We start from the raw sequence: 18,253 nt of genomic DNA on the forward strand, positions 1-18,253 counted from the left end.
GTAACCACAATGAAGTGCGACAAGTTTAAAGGCTTAAAACAAAACACAGTTCGCTGTGCCAATAATTCAGAGCTGCAGATGATTATCAAACCCCCAAACTTCACACCCTCCCACTTCTACATGAAAAGTTGGACACACGAAAATAAGAAGCTTAGTGAAGTGAAGTAGTAGTGATTTCTGGCATTAAGTGTGTTAATCAGTTCAAAGCTATTATTCCTAAACACCTTAGCTGACTACTTTGACAGCACCCAAGAACCTTTCAAGGCAGATACTTGCTTTATGCATTTAAAACAGGCCCCTCAGCCAACAGCGTAGGCTCTCTACCAGAGAGCAACTCAGAGCCCTAAATTCAGACTTTACCTCTCCCTGCTGATTTTACAGGGAGCCTGAAGTCAAATTATTTACGCTGCTTGCCTGCGATTGGTCTCAGGGAGGTTAAGAACTGATTAAGCACAATGTCCTGAATAAGAACAAGAAAACATCAAAGCTCTCACTGTGGTCTAGATTTGTATGGCACCACCTGGAAGTCCAAAGGACTCCATGCAAAATGCTAAAGCGTAGAAAATTCCTGTTGCACAGTGCTCACCACCTACGTAGGAACCATGCATAAAAAGAAGGGGGAAAACGTGCAGAGATGATGCCACTCTGCTAACAAGGATCATAGTTTAAAGCTGAAAGCATCCAGGCACTTGACACTGCTCTCGAAGGCTCAGCCCGGAAACAACTTCTAAATGCAATCAGGTTTTTCTCTGGTGGAGGAAGGGTTCTGAAAAGTCATCTCCGTGCCTCCAAGCTGCCAAAAGGAAATTCAAAAGTAATTTTTAGGCTTGGATGTTCGCAATCAACCACCTGATTTCTGATTACTTGGCTTTGGCAATGGTATGAAAATCAAGCTCAGGCAGGGCTAGTGATGGGAGAGATCTGAACCCAGGCTCATGAAATGCCAGTCTAAACTTAAGGCAACAGTTATATACAGAGTTTTTCCAGCTTCATGATACAGGTAAGTAGCTGGCTGCTCGTACTTTAAACATCTCCATTTGAGTACTCCCTGCTCGCTATGTAAAAAAAAAAAAATAAAAAAAAATTCACTGGAAAAAAAAAAATTCACTTTGGACATCAGTACTTTGACTGGCAAAAGAGGAGAGGGATGAAGTCACACTCCTTACGTACCACAGGCATTCTGCACTCAGATGTTTGAGTGGGCACTGGTCAGGTTTTGAAGAAGAGCAGGACAGCAGTGGGATAAGTCAGAAAGGCAGTGGATTAAGAAACAGGAGTAGGTTAAAGTTACTTAAGAACTGCCAAAGGCATATAAATGAAATACTGGAAAGCAAGCATTTTTAAGCACAGATAAGTTCCCTTGTGCCACTAAGCTGTGGCTGAAACCGCAGTGGCAGGAGAGAATATTTCAGTGGTACAATCAAGTCAAAACCAGTGACTTCTACACAGACTGAGATGGTCTCGCACACAGGCACATCTGCAGGGTCCTTGCACGCTCCTGGAAGTGCACACTGAAAGCAAGGGCACAGCCGAGGCTACTACAGTGTTCAAGGCAGAGCAAGTAATACCAGCACAACTGAAAGAGCACATTTAGAAATCCACAGCGAGGAGACCACAGAATTAGGTCACCCAACTGATTCAAGCTGCAACCTGCTCATAAATACGAGTCTGACCCAGACAAGTCTCTCTTATCTAACTGTTTCACAGGTGAGAGCAAACATCTGAGTTAGTAGGATGCAATTTGATTGCGGTAGGAAAAAGCAACTGCTTTAATAAACAGGAGTAGAAGTCCGTGCCCACCGAGCACACACAGATCCAGAACCTCCACAACAGCTTCATGAAAAGTCATATAAACCCCTAAAGTCTAAGGGGTTCTTAGCCACAACTTGCACTTGTACCATTTTGGGTGGGTTAGGATGGCTCCTAACCTTCAACAAAAAATACAGACAGAAATTAATACAAAAAAAGCCACGCAGCCATCATGAGAATTAAAACTTTTATTAGTGTATTCACATATTAGGCAAATGCAACACGCATGAAGCTTATTTCTTAGGTTCACAAGTTCTACCAATACATTAGTCTACTGGTAAAACTAGCACAAACTGGTAACTGCTTTGCCAATTTTTGAAAGGGATCTGGCCCACGTTTTCGAGGCTTGATTTTTGGTATTGCTTCTATGTCATTATGGCATAAAAATATCCATCACTATCATCAATTTATTCAAGTGATTAAAAGCTGTAACACTGGCCACATTTTTGTTCTCAAAGCTAAGTTATCACTAGGCTGCACTTACAAAGTACAGTACTAGTGTAATGGATGAGACAATGGGAAAAACAGACAAAGGCAATCCTGCTACTGCCACGATAACAAAAGAATGACAGACAGCTAGATCACAAGATTGTTAGTAAGATGTGTATTTTTCAAGTTCATAATAACCCTTCTATACAGTTTCCCATCCCATCCCCAGCCCAGACTTATCTGTAGAATATATTTCAGAATATTTTTTTTAATATGGTGCTGCTGTAGTGTCCAAAGGTTCACAATAACATGCACTGTCATGAAGAACCTAGAAAGTCCTCCTTCGCTGGTCATACCTCAGCAACCACTATCCTAGAGGTTTTGCAGAAGCAACTACTTTTAATAACAAGGCCCATTATGACATAATGAATGCGTGTGATCTGGTGTGTAAGTAAGCTACACAAAGCCACTCAGATCAGAAATTTAAATTCTGTTACTGAAATATGTTAAGAAGCTGCGTCTATTTAAAAACCTAAATAAAAGAGTCTAGTTTACCCTGGGAAAGGATTTTTCAAGGTATTTGGCTCCAGAAACTAAAACTCCCCATTATGTTCAATGAAAAAAATACAGACATAAGGGGTAAGCCAATAACCTTATGTACTTAATCCAGTATCAAATGCTATGGTAAGTTCCCACTCCATGAGAAAAAAACCACTGATTTCAACGACTTAAGGTACACAAAGAGTGCCAAATTACAACACTGCCAGCAATGGCGCTGGCACCAGAAGCATCAACTCAGGTGGGTAGGGAAAAGTAGACTCCTAGTGTAATGGATACTTGGAATTTACAATATGAATTCATTTTAGGCCCCATTAAGTATATAAAGTGTCCTAAGATGTCACAGAGGAATCTCAAGACATTTCTTTCCCTTCCAATGGAGGGATTTTCTTTTTCTTTAAGAAGGCAGCAAAAAGTTAAGCTTTTCTACAAGGAAAGTCTGCTTTTTATGTTTAGGACTACTCAAAAAACCTGCTTATATAAAAAAATATAAAAGAATAAGGGAGTAGAGTCTTGGAATCGTATGAGATATTTGCCCCAATCAAAAAAAACCAAACGACTATTTATGGGAATAAAATGTAGAACAGCACAATACTGTGATATTTGAGATCATGATACATTATCTGTACGTATACTTAGCTATTCATGTTATTGATAAACCATTAGGACACTCAATTATATACCCAATAAAAACACCATTAAAGAATCTTTAAAATTGTCACTTCTTTCTGAAGAAGGCTTTTCTATACACTAAATTTTCATCTAGTATCAGAGTATAGGAAACAGAATCCACAAGGTGCTTTAACTGATGAGACCTCAAGTGCTGTTTTTTTCTTTTTTTTCTTTCTTTTTTTTTTTTAACCCTTTTTTTTTTTTCCCTTTTTTTATAAATTTTTTTTTTTTTTTTTTTTTTTTTTTTTTTTTTTTTTTTTTTTTTTTTTTTTTTTTTTTTTTTTTTTTTATTTTTTTTTTTTTTTTTTTTTTTTGGATAGTAAACAGTTCATGGGGACCACACACAAATACTACGACAGAGGAGCTGTTATATTAAGTCTGTTGTTTGGACTCGATGTTTAGCCCATTGGTGAGGAAGCAGAGAGATTTTAGGACATGCTGGAGCAGCGAACTGAAGGGGAGCCCATCTGAGTCAGTACTTTGTCCAGCCACTGTAGAGGTCCGTTCAGATGAAGCTCAATCCAGCAAGGAGTGCTTGTTACCGTTTGGCGCCTGGAAAGCAAAGAAAGAGGGGAGTAGGGAGTCAGAAAGCAGCTCTGGCTGACATGAAGTGCTCCACCGCGTGATCAAGTATGTTTCCACATATATCTACCTCACAGAAAGATAAAAATCTGCAGCCATTACCAGAATTGTTACTAAACTTTTTTTCAGCCTTTGAAGAAAAAAAAAAAAAAAAAAAAAAACCAACAAACCACCAAAGTTCCAAAACACTCCCACATCTGTAAGACACATCAATAATTACATGCTTGTCCTAATACATCAAGAATATTCCACTCTAGAGAATAACAGTGGTATTGGCTTCCAGGGCCACACCAAGAGCCTTTCTTGTAAAAAGAAATTCACACAGAACTGTCCAGCTCGCGCAGTGCTCACATCACAGATACCTGTGTGCAGCTGTATCTCAGCCTTCACAGAGTCTGCATGCATAAATGGGTTTGAACTCTGTAGACACGCTGAGAAATATGGAATAGAAACCCTTGGCTCTGTCCTGTCAGCACAGCCAGAGAGCACAATGCTGTGGTGATCATAAGGTTTTTGGAGCAAGTGGCACTATAAAATATATAAAGAAACTGGGAGATGTTGTCAGAAACACGACATCAAAACACAGTGTGTGGTTATCCTGTGCTAACTGATGGTATCTCAAAGGAACACCAAACCTTATCTCTGATTTCCTGTAATCTTACACTTCTACATGTGTTTTGTACTGTAACTTCCCCACACAAACAATTTAAGTAAAAATTACATTTCCCTTGCCTTCTAAACTAACTTGCCTATAATTTTCCACATGGAAGCCCTTAATAAGACACCCATGTAGCAAGCCTCAGTAAAGCTGAAGGACTGACAACCATAAAAGCTTCATTCCCTCTCCTGCATATCCTTGTTTCAGAGACCTGCTATTCAAAAATCTTCCTTCTCATCTCCAAAGTTGAGAAATCAGAATTGGACACAGTTTGCCTGAAAAATCCTGTTATTTCACTGTACCCACTCCAGGCATGGGAGTTTTCCCTAACTAGACTGGCAAGACTACTGTTGCTAAGCCAGTTTTTCCTAGTAATTCCAGCTATCCCAAGATTCAAAGGCAGCAGATTAGTCAGACACAAACCCAGCCCCTTCAGTTTTACTGTCGGCACTGCAGCCCTTCGCTTTAAGGAAAGCTGTTTATATAAACAGAGGAACTGAGAAGGCAGAAAGATTAAGCCAGTGAGAAGATTGATCTCAAAAGTTTCAGATTTTCTAAGAGAAGACAGGAGCTGAGGACTGTGCTCTCTCAGCACTCAAACAAAACAGTTATCTTAGCCCCAAAGGCCTATGCCAGAACAAAGTGATACAACAGAAAAACAATTTAAACCACAGGAAATATAATTCCATTTAGTCTCGAATCCTCTCCCAAAGAAGGAAGTTCATTATTCCACTGCTGTCAACTCCCCTGCGATGTGTTTCACAACACACTTCCTCAGAATTTTATAACTGGTTCTGTTCAACAGCCCTGGCTTTGCACTACACTGGCAAAAACTGATAAAATAACAAGAGTCACCGAGCAACCACTTCAAAGCTAAAAATTCAGCCTCAGCTACCCGTGGATTTCCAGTTCATGCATCACTAATTGCACCTCTATTGAACTTTCTTCAGAAGATGATGCTAGACCTGGATAGTTCCTGTGCTAACGTGAACACATGAGTGGTGATCCGAACTTCTCCCATCCTCAACTCAAACCAACACGTCAAAAGCCAGAAGCTGTAAGCTATTTTGCCTACCAAGCTTATAAAATGTATCACCTTGCCGTACCTGCACGTTTATGCACATATGCCTGAAGTGCAAGTAACGCTTTGGCTCTGCCCAAGCCTGTTCTATGAGAAAGGTTTTTTCACACAATAATGAAACACGGAAGTTTTAACAAGAATGATGGGTTTTTACAGTGCTTGCTGGTCCGTTTTGACAAGTCAGACTACATTCATTGAAATTCAAGGTTGTGTTTGCTGGAGCCTTCTCTTCTTGCTTTAATCCCAACTCAGCATAACTTACAAGTTCTGTGCATCAATAATTTATTAGCATCACCTTAAACAGAGATGCAAAGAAACTAGTTCAGCATTATGCCAGTAATCAGTTTCTGTGCTATTTTGGCAGTGTCTCCACTGCAGCTTTTTCAAATCTACAGTGTATGAACAGTTCATAGGCTAATAACCAACATTATCCCTCCTTTGAAACAACTTGACCAAAAGTTCTAACCCAGCACTTACACTCCATTCACTTCAAGCTGCCTCCATGTAATGTGACTGATTAAGCCTTTCTTCTGTTCAGATTAGAATGCTGTATTTAATTATGCCTAAGTGTATACATACTCCTCCGGAGCCAAACCCAATAGCTCTTTAAACCCGAGCCAGATTTTTTCTTATGCACCTCTTCCTAACGTAGAGGTACCAATTTATTCCATTACTCAAATTTCTCATTTCATCTAATTAGACTATTACAAAATTGGCTTCGTTTAGCTGAGAAACCTCCCCCACATACTGACACTAATGTACACATGTACACATTTCAAGAGCAGATAAAGCAACCAAACCCCCCCAGATTCAGTGGAGCCTATATGCCATCATTCAATTTCAGAAAGGACATAGATCTTTAAAAAATCATTATGCATTGCATTAGGGTATTGATGTGTCAGACTTCATTCTTTCAGTGGACAGTTTCTAGAGAGGTTTAAGGGATTTGTTTAAAACCACATCTCTAACTCTCCAAAATAATGAAACTTTTGAAATTGCTCTGTTAGAAATCAATTACTTTCCTTCCTGAATTCCCATGCTACATTAGAAACAGGCACTGTCCTCAACTACAGCTCTCAGTTTGGGCTAATAGAGAATACAACTGGAATCTATTCAAAAGCATCTAAAATGCTATTTTTTCCACTCAAATGACTGGTTTTGGAAGTTTTACTACACAAACACAGTGGTCTTCCTCCTGCAAAGTTTTTTCCACTACAAGTTCCAAAATATTTGCCACCCTTTTAAGTGCGCGCTCTCCAGCAATTCCATTCTGCAAGAGGCACTCCCTGTGACTCCCAAGTCTTCCCGCTGGGTACCATCAAACCCCATCCTGCACCACAGCCTAAGGAGCTCACACTACACTCAGAACAGACTGATTGTATGTTCAAATGTCAAAATGACTGCATGTCTAACAATTAGCAAATAATCTCACAGCACAGGCTGTGGAACTTCTGGATGTTGTCAGGGATTTCACCATAACACACAAGCCAGCAGGACTGAGCAAGGGAACAAGAACTTTGACGACATTCCTTGCTCAACATTTGGCTTCAGTGCAGCACTTAAAATCAAGTTTATGGACTTCATAATTTAGCAGTTCCATAGATAAGAAAGAGAAAAAGGAAAATATGGGTTCAATTTGCAGGCAGCATATGCACAAGAGCACTGAGAAGCCTCTACGTATGGTTTTCAAGCCAGACAAAAATCCTATGTTAGTGGAAGAACAAAAATGAATAACTCTAAAAGCATAGAGGTTTTTCTCTTACCTGTACTCAGCCCCCCATCCTTTAACAAAGCTCATTCTTATGGTGCACATTCTAGTAAGCTGATAAACTGCTTCAAAGCCCTGATTCACAGACTGAGCCAGAAGAGCAGCGAATTCTTGGTTATTAAAGATTTTTAGATTGCATCCTAGAAAGAAAAAAGAGTCAAAAAGGTGCAGTCAGTGAACACTTGCGCTTGCTCCACAGAAGCCCGAAACTATGCAGAAATTACGAAAAGGAAAGCAAATGCCGTCCAGCGAATACCTTCACTGGGTATTTTCCCACGAGACCTTTGTGAGGCTACTAACCTGGTGGAATTTTGCACACAGTTGCAGGATGCCAGCCATATCTTTGATTACAGTTGGGGCTCTGAACAAAAATCGCACTATCACTTAGGCACTCAGCAAAAACTTCTCCACCAATGTAATAGAGACGCACTCCCCTCCCTGTAGCAAAAGTCACAGGTACTCTAGTTACGATATGACCCAAGCAGATTAGGAAACAAGGGAGTATTTTTTTTTTTTCAGAGAAGGCCAAGTTTTTTTTCCTTACAACAGAAACAGAAATCAATTATCCACAGGACCTCACTGCTGTGCTGACAGCTGTAGCAGAACACAATTAACTTGCATTTTTCTCCCACGAACGCACAATATTTGGAGGAGAAGCAGAATAAATTTGGTCAAAAGCGAGACAGAATTTTCTACCCATATGATGGCTTGCAAGCAAATCCAAGCTCAGAAGCAGAGTTCATTAAAACAGAGTTAAAATTTGTGCTAATATTAAAGTGTTGTATGTAAAGCAGCAGAGGTCACTGTGGCAGAGAAGGAAAACACAAGTATACCACTTCAACACTCTCTGCTTACATGCACCCACACTGTTTCACAGCCCACTGCACACCCCTGTGTTGCTTTATCAAAAACAACAGGACTTCATTTAGCCCTATTACAAAAAAATAACCGTAAGAAATCATACTGTCCACTTTTAAATTCTTATTTTGTTCTCTTTCTGAGACTGGAAAACAGATCTGTATAGGTTATTTGTAGCAGAAGGTAAATAACGTACAGTTGATCTCCCAAAGAAAACTATTTATAATTAACAGATCTTTTAAAGGCCATGGTTTCCATTCCCCCCTTTTCTTTAAAACAATTTTTCAACAAAATGTGAGCTGCTCCATTAAAGAGTGAGAGCTCATTACATTTTTGGTTTTCCTCATCATTGATCATTTTGATCAGTCATCAGCACAGGCACAGTCTAGGTTTCTGCATGTCTAAAATCCTGTTAGACATGCATTTGGATTTGGCATTTGGACTTGGCACAGAGAAAGTCAAAAGGTTCTACTAAGGAGGTTGAAGTTTTACTGAAAGTAAAAACAAAAAAAAATTTTGTGAATGTTGCTAATAAAAGAATCCAGGGGGAAAAAAAAATTTACTGAAGAACCTAAAGCCAAGACAGTGCATTACGGAAAACAACATTCTAGATTAACCATTACAAAGGAAATCTTAATCGTGTCAGAACAGTGTGTTATTTCAATGGCAGCTTTTCCCCTTTCAGAGAAGAATTCAAGAAGTACTACGAATATCCATTCTGCATTTCATAAACTAGAATAAACTAGGCAACATGCTAATATTTCGTAATTAAAGCTTAAATTTCAATTATAAGCAATTCTTAATATAAATGCTGCCCAGGACAGAGGTCCGACAAGGAACCTGAAAGGTATAAACCTGCCCCATGGGATGCTTTGGTGCACCATCTTTTTCCACAAGACAAGAGCAGCAACACGAGGAACAGAAATCTCACACAGCTGAGCGGTTTCCTCCTGTGCTGCCTGATGCCTGAGAGCTCTGTGAGTGCTGCTGCCACCAGGTTAGGGGCTACTGATTGAGGAAAGGCAGCTCCTTTCAGCTCCAGCCATCACTACATCTCCTCCCAGTTCCAACTGGCTTAGGCAGCAGAAGCTGCTACATTTCTCTCTGATTTCAGGAGTTGTGACCTCTGTGTCTTTCCACTTCTGTCCTCATCCAGAGAGGCCAAACTTTCCCTGGCAAGCCCTGAGAGGGAAGGCTGATGTCTGGCAGCACAAGGTTGAAAGGAACCCAACACACATCCTACCTGGATCATCCCAGATAAATTAGCCGACAAAATGAAATTAGATAGTTAAAAGATCAGAGATCTTCACCTATATGTCGTCTTGTCATTTCCACCGTAGCATTTCTGTTTACATTGGAAAGCAGACCTAGACAAAATCTCTCAGAATTTGATGGATCTGTAAAGCCATCTACGGTCAGGGAAGGCTGGGACGCGTGGAAGGTTTCTCCCACTCTTTGATTCAATTCATAATATGCTATTGAACACCAAAATGCAGGCTCCGAGTAAGTAACTGGTTGCAAGTCTAAAACAAACAAACAAAAAATTTTAAAAAACCCCAAGTTTAACACAGAATTTGAGGCTGAAAGTAGATCTACCTTCCCTGCTGTTTGTCTCTCCCAGAAATGACAGCAATAGTCTTCTCAAACTACTCAAATTATGTTTTGCTTGCTGTCCTTTTTTACCTACCCCAGTAAACAGAATGGAATTCAATCTTCCACGCAAGGGAAGGAGGAGGGGGAGAAGGGGTGATCTAATCTGACCACAGCTCATTTAGTTCAGTACTTGCATTTTGCTCGGCAAAATGATTAAGCTAATGGTGCTCCGAGCGCCAGACGGTGAGACATTCCTGTTGCCTTTCTGTAACTTGCAAACGTTTTGGCAGCGTAAAAGAAAAGATTAAACTATCAAACACTGAACAACAGAAAGGAAAAAATAATATGAAAATTCTGCTCTCTTGCATTACTCTAGATCTTACACTGACTCTTTATCTGAGGGTAGTTCTAAGCTCCTTCTACTCTCCCTCACTAGAGCCCGGTATCTTTCCTGTGCATCTTCAACTTTTCCTGTGCTGCTTCCCCTTCTTACCTACCCTAATTACTTACTCAGCATTCTGAACAGCATTTTCCTGTCACATCCTGTCACCATCCCTTAAACAAACCCGGGGCAATCTGATCTTCCCGAGGCATTTATAAAGACACACAGCAGTGGCACCTGATCAAAGCAGGTGGGCAACTAACGTGGGAGCAACAACTGTGCTGCAGTCAGAGGTGAAACAGTACATGAGAAGAGCGGCACAAGGGAGACAGCAAGTCTGGACAGCAGTATGGACAGGCAAATGTCCTCTAAACTACTTATTTTATAAATGCTATTCCTGCACACACAAACATATCACTCCCTCTTTGCTAGGAGCTCAACAGTTACAGAAATAGAGCAGTTGTTAAAAAGTTATTAACCCAGCCCTATTATATTTAACATCGGGAAGCCAACCCAACAGTCACCTCCTAATACAACTCTTAATTTCTCAAAGTGCATTTACACTTTTAAAGTAATTATGAAGATATAATGAGGAGTCATCACACACAGAGAAATAATTATATTTCCAGCTTACCCAGACTGTGATTAACTGGAGAGAGAGTACTAGGAGACAGCTCTGCTGGAGATCCTGTTGAAGCAATACAGACAGTTCCAGAGCAAATGGATTTCGTTATTTCAGCAGGGTAGGCACATTATCTACACCAGTTTTACACAGAAATTTTTCAGAATAAGAAACCTCAGAAATCCTACAACCAGTTTTCTGGAATAGAACACACTTACTCCGAATTAAGATTTCATTCAACTTTCCAGACTTCTGGGAACCTACCCCTCCTTGTAAAGACCCAATTAACTGTGCTGTATTTGGCAGAGCTCTCCCTTCATGCACACTCTGTGAACACTATTTATGCACTTCTCCAGGGAGAAGGTAGTGACTTCCCAAATTCTGTGAAATAAAAGCTAAGAAAGAGTGGATGAGACAAGCAAAATATTGCCTTTCTGTTTTCATAGCAGAAGGTTTATCTTGGAAACGAGAAGGCTTAGGGGTGACCTAATGTGGCCTTCCAGTAGCTGAAGGGAGCCTGCAAGAAAGATGGAGAGGGACTGTTTACAAGAGCAGGCACTGACAGGACAAGGGGGAACGGCTTCAAACTGAAAGAGGAGAGATTTAGATTAGGTATCAGGAAAAAAAAAAATCTTTATTGTGAGGGTGGTGAGGCACTGGCAGAGGCTGCATAGAGAAGCTGTGGCTGCTCCTGGATCCCCGGAAGTGTCCAAGGTCAGGCTGGATGGGGATTGGAGCAACCTGGGATAGTGGAAGGTGTCCCTGCCTGTTGGAACAAGATGGTCTTTGAAGTCCCTACCAACCCAAACTACTCTGTGATTTTATGATTCTGTGATCTCCAGGAAAGAACAAGCTAGATTTCCTCATTTGAGGAAATTATTCTTTCCCTGAGGGAGGAAGTTAAAAATTCAGAAAAACACGAATCCTCCAACACAATTTGCACACTAGAAGGCAAAATACAGAGAGGCTTTCACAGAAACATTCCCACAGTGACTGCTGATGTCAGGCTGTTATTTAGTTAAGGTACGTATTGTCTTACAGTGGGAAAATATTGCAGTTCTTACAGAAACTGGTGCAGTTGATTGCAACTAACTAAAAATGGTTGCTAGCATTAGCTAACCAAGCACACCCAAGTCCACTGGCACACAGCAGGAGGTTCTTATCCAGCACATTAACTGCGCTTTGTCCAAAGTCTAAGGTCAACCACATTCTGTAGAAACCCTTTCCTACAAAGGCACAAATGCCTGATGTTTCCACGGCTTTTTCCACAGAGCTTTACATACAAGAATTAATTTGAAACGCAGCAAAAGTGATAAGGCTGTCAGAGGCAGGTTCTAAGAACACAGATTGCCGGCAACCTGTTTATTAGGCCAACAGACGTTCTGCTTCAATGAAGCTGTTTACTAGGGGATGGCTGAAACCAATATTAAAATCTATTTTAAGGATTTCTGGTGAAGATTTAATTAGACTTGTGTACACTTCTGTTATGTAACAAATGTGATGCACTTAATATAGCTCCGAATGTTTTAAAAGCATTTCCCTAACAAAAAAATTATTTTGCTCACAAAAGACCGAAAGTGGTATTTTAAACAGGTTGTACAGAGGAAAACTGCCATCACCTTTTGGGCTGAATTCATGCTCCTACGCAGAGGGATCACAGCTACTAATCCAAAGGCTTGCAAGTAGTAAGAAATAAATGTTACCTGTATCCATGCTTTGGTTCAACTGCTGGTCACTTGTTTCTCCATCTTCACTGATATATCCTGGAGGAGGTGTTTCTGTTAAAAAAAACCCCAAAACTAGTGACTGCTTGAATGACTGGGGAAACTTCTGTAAGACTTGGTGTTTTTATCACCACGTTTTCACGAGCCCCATGATACCTGTACACTGAATCAGAATGTCACTTTGAGGTTCCTTTTTCCTTCCAGCAGGACTTCAAACACATTACCTGCCTTAATTCTATGTAAAATGTATCTTCTTTTGTAGGCCAGTCAACTGCTCAAATATATGTAATTAACAGATAATCTTTGTTTGTTCCATTTAAGACAAGATACAGTCACTACAATGAGTAACAATTTTGCAATTGTGATCAACAGCTTTCATATTTAGTAGAATTACAAATGAATAAAACCATCTGGTGGCTTCCCCAAAAAAATAACGTGAGCTATCTTTATGTAGTATAACCACTAGATCAGATACCCTCCCACACCTTACTGAAATAGTCAGATTTTAAGATTATTTTTCAGCTCAGTCCCCAAATCCTTCTTTCTTCAACACCCAACAGTTGATTTCTCTCATTTATAATAACTATATTAACTAGTTACACTGCACAAGCTCTATCAAGCTTTCTTTAAAGACAGTTACACAGACCAAAGTAAGATCAGAACCAACTGTGAAGCATTCTGATACCAGAAACTGTGTCTAATTCCACAGAAATATCTTCAAAACCCAGGAGACTACGCCTGTTCCTCTTCTCCATTCAACATGTTCTTTGTAATCCAGATAATGAGTTAACCAACTGCCTTTCAGGAAATAATTTTCTTTGAACTGGGCAAATGTCTTTTCCTACATATTAAAGGCAAACCCTGGATTTCTTCAGTGAAAGTGTTTGAAGCTAACTATCTCTACAATCACCTTAGAATTGTCTCTGAAACTTCCAGAGATTAAATACTTTTAATTACATTATTACCAAACAGCAGAAATTTAAAGATAAAACCTTTTTGCTTAAGAAGTAAAATAAAATTGTATCAAATATCATGCCTAAGATGTACAGCAATACAGTAAGATCAGAAGGAAGTCAGTGAGAGGAAACTAGATTAAGTCAGTTGATTAAATTAAAATGAACTGAGAGAATTTAATCTTGGATCCATTCTGTAAAACGAGTGTGCAAAATACAGATGTGACAAAATTCAAGTGAGAAATTAAAAGGGCGATTAAGGGAAATCTTCACTAGAAAGAAGTATGATAACAAAACTCACACTCGTTTTGGACATTTTTTTACAGAATCCATTGTGACAAAGTGGACTCCACCCATGTCCAAATCACTTGCTATAGCAGAGCCCACAGCCATGGTGAAAGGTCAATACCCATTTCCAGTCCAACCCACGCCTCCTGTTTCCAGCTGCTAGTCTAGGCTCTCTGGCACAGATTATTTTCCGTGTCCACCTAGTGCTAAGAATAGTTTAGGGTCAGAGGTTGAGCACCACCACAGCTGGAAATAAAAGCTCAGGTGCAGCATTAAAAATTTCCAGCAGAGCTTGAGTGTTGTGAGGAGCGTGGAGACGATGCAGCTCAGCACATCCAAAACCTGGAAGGGAACACACAGCTCTCCCAAAGGCCACCCTGCACCTTCACCATTACCTGCATCCAGCTGCAGGTGAAACCCAACCTCTCTGGTAGGCCAGAGCACTGAGAGAGAGCACTGGGGTGCAAAGCTACCACAGTTAGCCCGACCTGCTGCTAGGGAAAACGGTTCCCTGAGGAAGGCTAAGGCACACAAGACTTACCAGAGCCTGGCTAAGTGTTCAAGATTAAGTCAGCAAGGTCAAATAAAGCAAGATGCCATGATAGGAACACAAGAGGAGGGTGCCAGTGACAAAGAGGAGGAGGCAAGGTGTGGTTAGCTGCATAAACATTTGAAGGTCATGTGAATACCCGCAATCACCTTGAACAAACTCCCTGCAAATAACTACTTTAGCTCACTTCCACAGCACTGGATTTGTAAAAGGTGGCTTTCCAGTAAGCTGTTTGCAAGTGCTATCAAAAGCCCTCAGATTGGGTCAAAAAAGTATACGCAAGTTAAGAAAGCAACACCAACTTCTAGCACCTTAAACTGCTCTTTATAGGTGGCAACTGATGTAGCCCAAATTAAACAGAAGAGATCAAGGGAGAGATCAAATTAACTGGCTTTTTTTAATGGCAGTTCAATTCTTGGATATATTTGAAGAAAACACAAGCAACACTCTGTGTAGCACACGCAGATACTATTTGTACATTGCACAAATTGGAGTTTCAAGGCATTCATCTTATTCTTTCTGAGACTCCAGATGTGAATTTTCAGCTTGTTCATAACATGGATGCACTAAACATTTACGAGTAAACTTCAGCTTTACTTGGTTTTGCACTCCGGACAACTTCCTGGAGAGATAGGAAACAGGAAGCTGCGGCAGGAAGCAAAGGTCACTGATTTCATGTTTCAGTAGGGATAACAGGGTTTTGGGTGCACTGCAGCACATTAGCCTTGGAGTTTGTTTTGGGGTGGAAAAGGGGCAAAGAGAGGGAGAGGGAATTCTTAACAGTTCAGTGTTGTTAGACTGTTCTTTCATACTAAAAAGACAAAACAAAACCTCAGAGCAGACCTCGACCAACGGTGAACTACAGATTTTAAAGTCACTGCTTTGCGCTCCACACACTGCACGTGATGAGACTGAGCATCAAGTTCATTACTCAATCTCCAATGCACAGCATTTGCCAACCCCTGCATGTTTGTGAAACGGGCTTAAAGCTTAAGAAGAAGGTCTATTTTGTACTCGTTAGCATTCTGAACCTTGAATAAGCTACTGAAACCAAGTAAGCTATTGTGAAACCACAGCAATAGGGCTGCACACAGGACAGCTCAGTTGGCTAGGGTATGGTGCTAATAACAGCAAGGTTTTGGGGTTGATTCCTGTAGTGGCCGTTCACTTAAGAGCTGGACTTGTTGATCCGTGCACGGTCCCTTCCAACTAGAATATTCTGTGATTTTGTGATCAAGTTCTGCAAACAGAAGTGCTTAGGTATTTCCATTGGAATTAACACATGAAATTAACCAGATCTAATCTATCGGTGAATATATCACTTAATTTGATTAGGAGGATGGAATGACCATCTTTGTTCCAGTGCCACAACGCTAAACGTACTGTTTGGAGTAGGAGTTAAGAAAATACCTGGTATGTAATTGCTCTGTGGCTCAATTCCAGCTGGAAAGTTAGTGTTTTCAGGAATGGAATGGGTATAGTCATCGAGAGGCGGCAGCTCCGTTAGAATCTCAGTGTGCCGTGGCACTAGCACAGGAGGCAACACTGGAAAAGAAAAATTAAAAACATTAGTATGACCCTCAAAATATATGATTCTGTAAGGTAACAGGAAAAAAAAATAAATCTAAAACATCTCAATTTCTTCAGCTCTTTTGAAATTATGTGAATCTCAGTACTGCTAATAGCACAGTTACTGGAAGAGATGGATTCCTGAGGTGCCCCAAGTAAGACTGTTCCAGGTAAATTATCTCTGTTCTCCTATTCAGACTGGATCATACTTAGCCAGTTGGAAGCTGCTAGCAGTCCTGGAAGTATTTATCAGGAGTACTGAACACATTTGTAGAGATTTTTCAGTAACTTTACTTTCAAAACCCATCGGGGCGTAATCTCCCGCAACAGGAAGTCAGAAGCAGTCCTCCTACCTGGTGTCTCCACTCTCTGGTAGTGGTAAGGGTTTACACATACTTCATCCTTTTTAAGATTAAAAGCATATTCACAGTTTTCAATTGCTTTAAGTTCATGGTGGCTGTGGAGGTCTGGCCAGCGCCACAAGCGGCAGTAAATGACGTGTGGCAATCCTTTGCGGTGGGACACCTGCAGACGGCCATCGAGGGATCTGAAAGGGGAAAGATGTGGAGAAGGGTTTACAGACTGCCTCTTAAATCACTCGAGCAACAGAGCACACACATGGGATGGGTAGTTTATCCTCAAATTCAGTGCACTGAGACTGCTACTGACACTTATACTCTTGTTAAAAGGCTTCAAAAATGCGATAAAAGTGATCACACCAAGGAGTGTCTTAACTCATTTTTGAGCTGCTCGAATTATTGCCAGTGAATTTAGAGTTCATTAAAAGCCACTTTTAAGTCCAACCAAGTATGACTGCTTCATGTACTTTTTCACATACTTCTTTATTTTAAATGCAGAAGACAGTTGTTAAAAATAAAATAAAAATCACACACTTAATGGTCCCTTCCACTGCTAAACCTCAAAGCTTTGTTGTGGCATGGATGCTTTATGGCTTTAAGCATAAGAATTCCCACAGGACTGCAAATAAGCCTATAAGCAGTCAGCTGCCCAAGTGATCCACACGGCAGTATAACTGTAATGCAAAAAGCATGAATGCACATCTTGTAAGGGCTGTACAGTTTTATCTTCTTCACTTCATCTGCCTTGCTACCAGCTGAAAACGTTTTGCTAGTTTTAAGACAGACTGCATATGCTTACACAAATGCAGATGTTTATGATTGTTATGGGATGGGAGACAAACCTCAATACACAAATCAAGTAATGTGACATGAAAAAATAAAGACCCTGTTTAGAGTTTGCCCACCGTTAACTACTGAAGAATTTCCAAACAATTCTTTAGTAGCTCGTATCTGAGCCAATTAGCAAGATTTAACTCAAAGCTTGTGGCATACAAAGCAGTTTAAACACTTTGTAAGATTAAGTCTAAAGAATTAAGTTTCCAAGTTTGTTAATATAAATACCAAATCACAGCAGAGCTTGCATTTAACAAGTCTTCCCATTCTTTCAATAGCACTGGCGTGAAAAAAGAATACTGCAGAATTAAAGAGTTTCATTGGTCAAAACATCAGCTAAAAAAACTTGGATTTCTACACTGGCAAGGAAATATTTTAAAATGCTGTACCATGAGAGGCCTAGGAAGCATTTTAGTCTATTTTACAGCTAAAGCATCCCATTACAGACCCTCCAAAGCCAATCCCTCCCACAAGATTTTTATGATGCGAGAGAGGGCAGAATATTCACCTGGTTTGTTCAGAGAAGCTGTAAAGGCCTGTTGTATCCCACTGATCTATCGTGTTTGGTGTACTCAGTCCCCAAATTTCAGAGCAAGTGCTGTGCATAAATTGAAAACAAAAACAAAAAATTGATATGAATATGGAACATGGTTATTCAAAACACCATGATGTCAAACATGGAAAAATGTACAGAATACTTCCTTTCACATAGAAGATAGAGCACTATTAGACTTGCATTTAAACTCACATCTCATGCTATATTTTCTATATGAAGGAGGCTATCAAAATGGAACAAGTGATTCAAGGTAAATGATAAATGTTTTTAAAAGGTGAACAAGTTCTCAGGTTTTAAGTAGTTGATACAGTTGCAATGTTCCTTAAAACAGGCAAAACTTCCTCAGCCTACTTCTTTACAATTTCAATTTTAAAAGGTAGTTTCTGGGTTGGGGTTTTTTGTTTTTGT

At 40.1% G+C, this 18,253-nt stretch overlaps 1 protein-coding gene across 1 annotated transcript; it reads right to left on the reverse strand.

Annotated features, from left to right (window-relative positions):
* Window positions 1–1,979: 1,979 nt before the first annotated feature.
* On the reverse strand, window positions 1,980–17,895 carry SMAD2 (SMAD family member 2). Its single transcript, XM_027885852.1, has 9 exons — window positions 17,798–17,895; window positions 16,450–16,643; window positions 15,938–16,072; window positions 12,716–12,790; window positions 11,025–11,078; window positions 9,726–9,938; window positions 7,858–7,995; window positions 7,553–7,697; window positions 1,980–4,020 (listed from the first exon to the last, which is right to left on the reverse strand). Exons 1-9 carry the CDS (start codon window positions 17,893–17,895, stop codon window positions 3,897–3,899), a joined length of 1,176 nt encoding a protein of 391 aa, XP_027741653.1. The 3' UTR covers window positions 1,980–3,896.
* Window positions 17,896–18,253: the final 358 nt, after the last annotated feature.

Source organism: Empidonax traillii, unplaced genomic scaffold, assembly GCF_003031625.1.
Source record: "Empidonax traillii isolate 1590-97213 ecotype Southwest subspecies unplaced genomic scaffold, ASM303162v1 scaffold10:size5872457, whole genome shotgun sequence".
In the NCBI taxonomy this organism is placed as follows: Eukaryota; Metazoa; Chordata; class Aves; order Passeriformes; family Tyrannidae; genus Empidonax; species Empidonax traillii.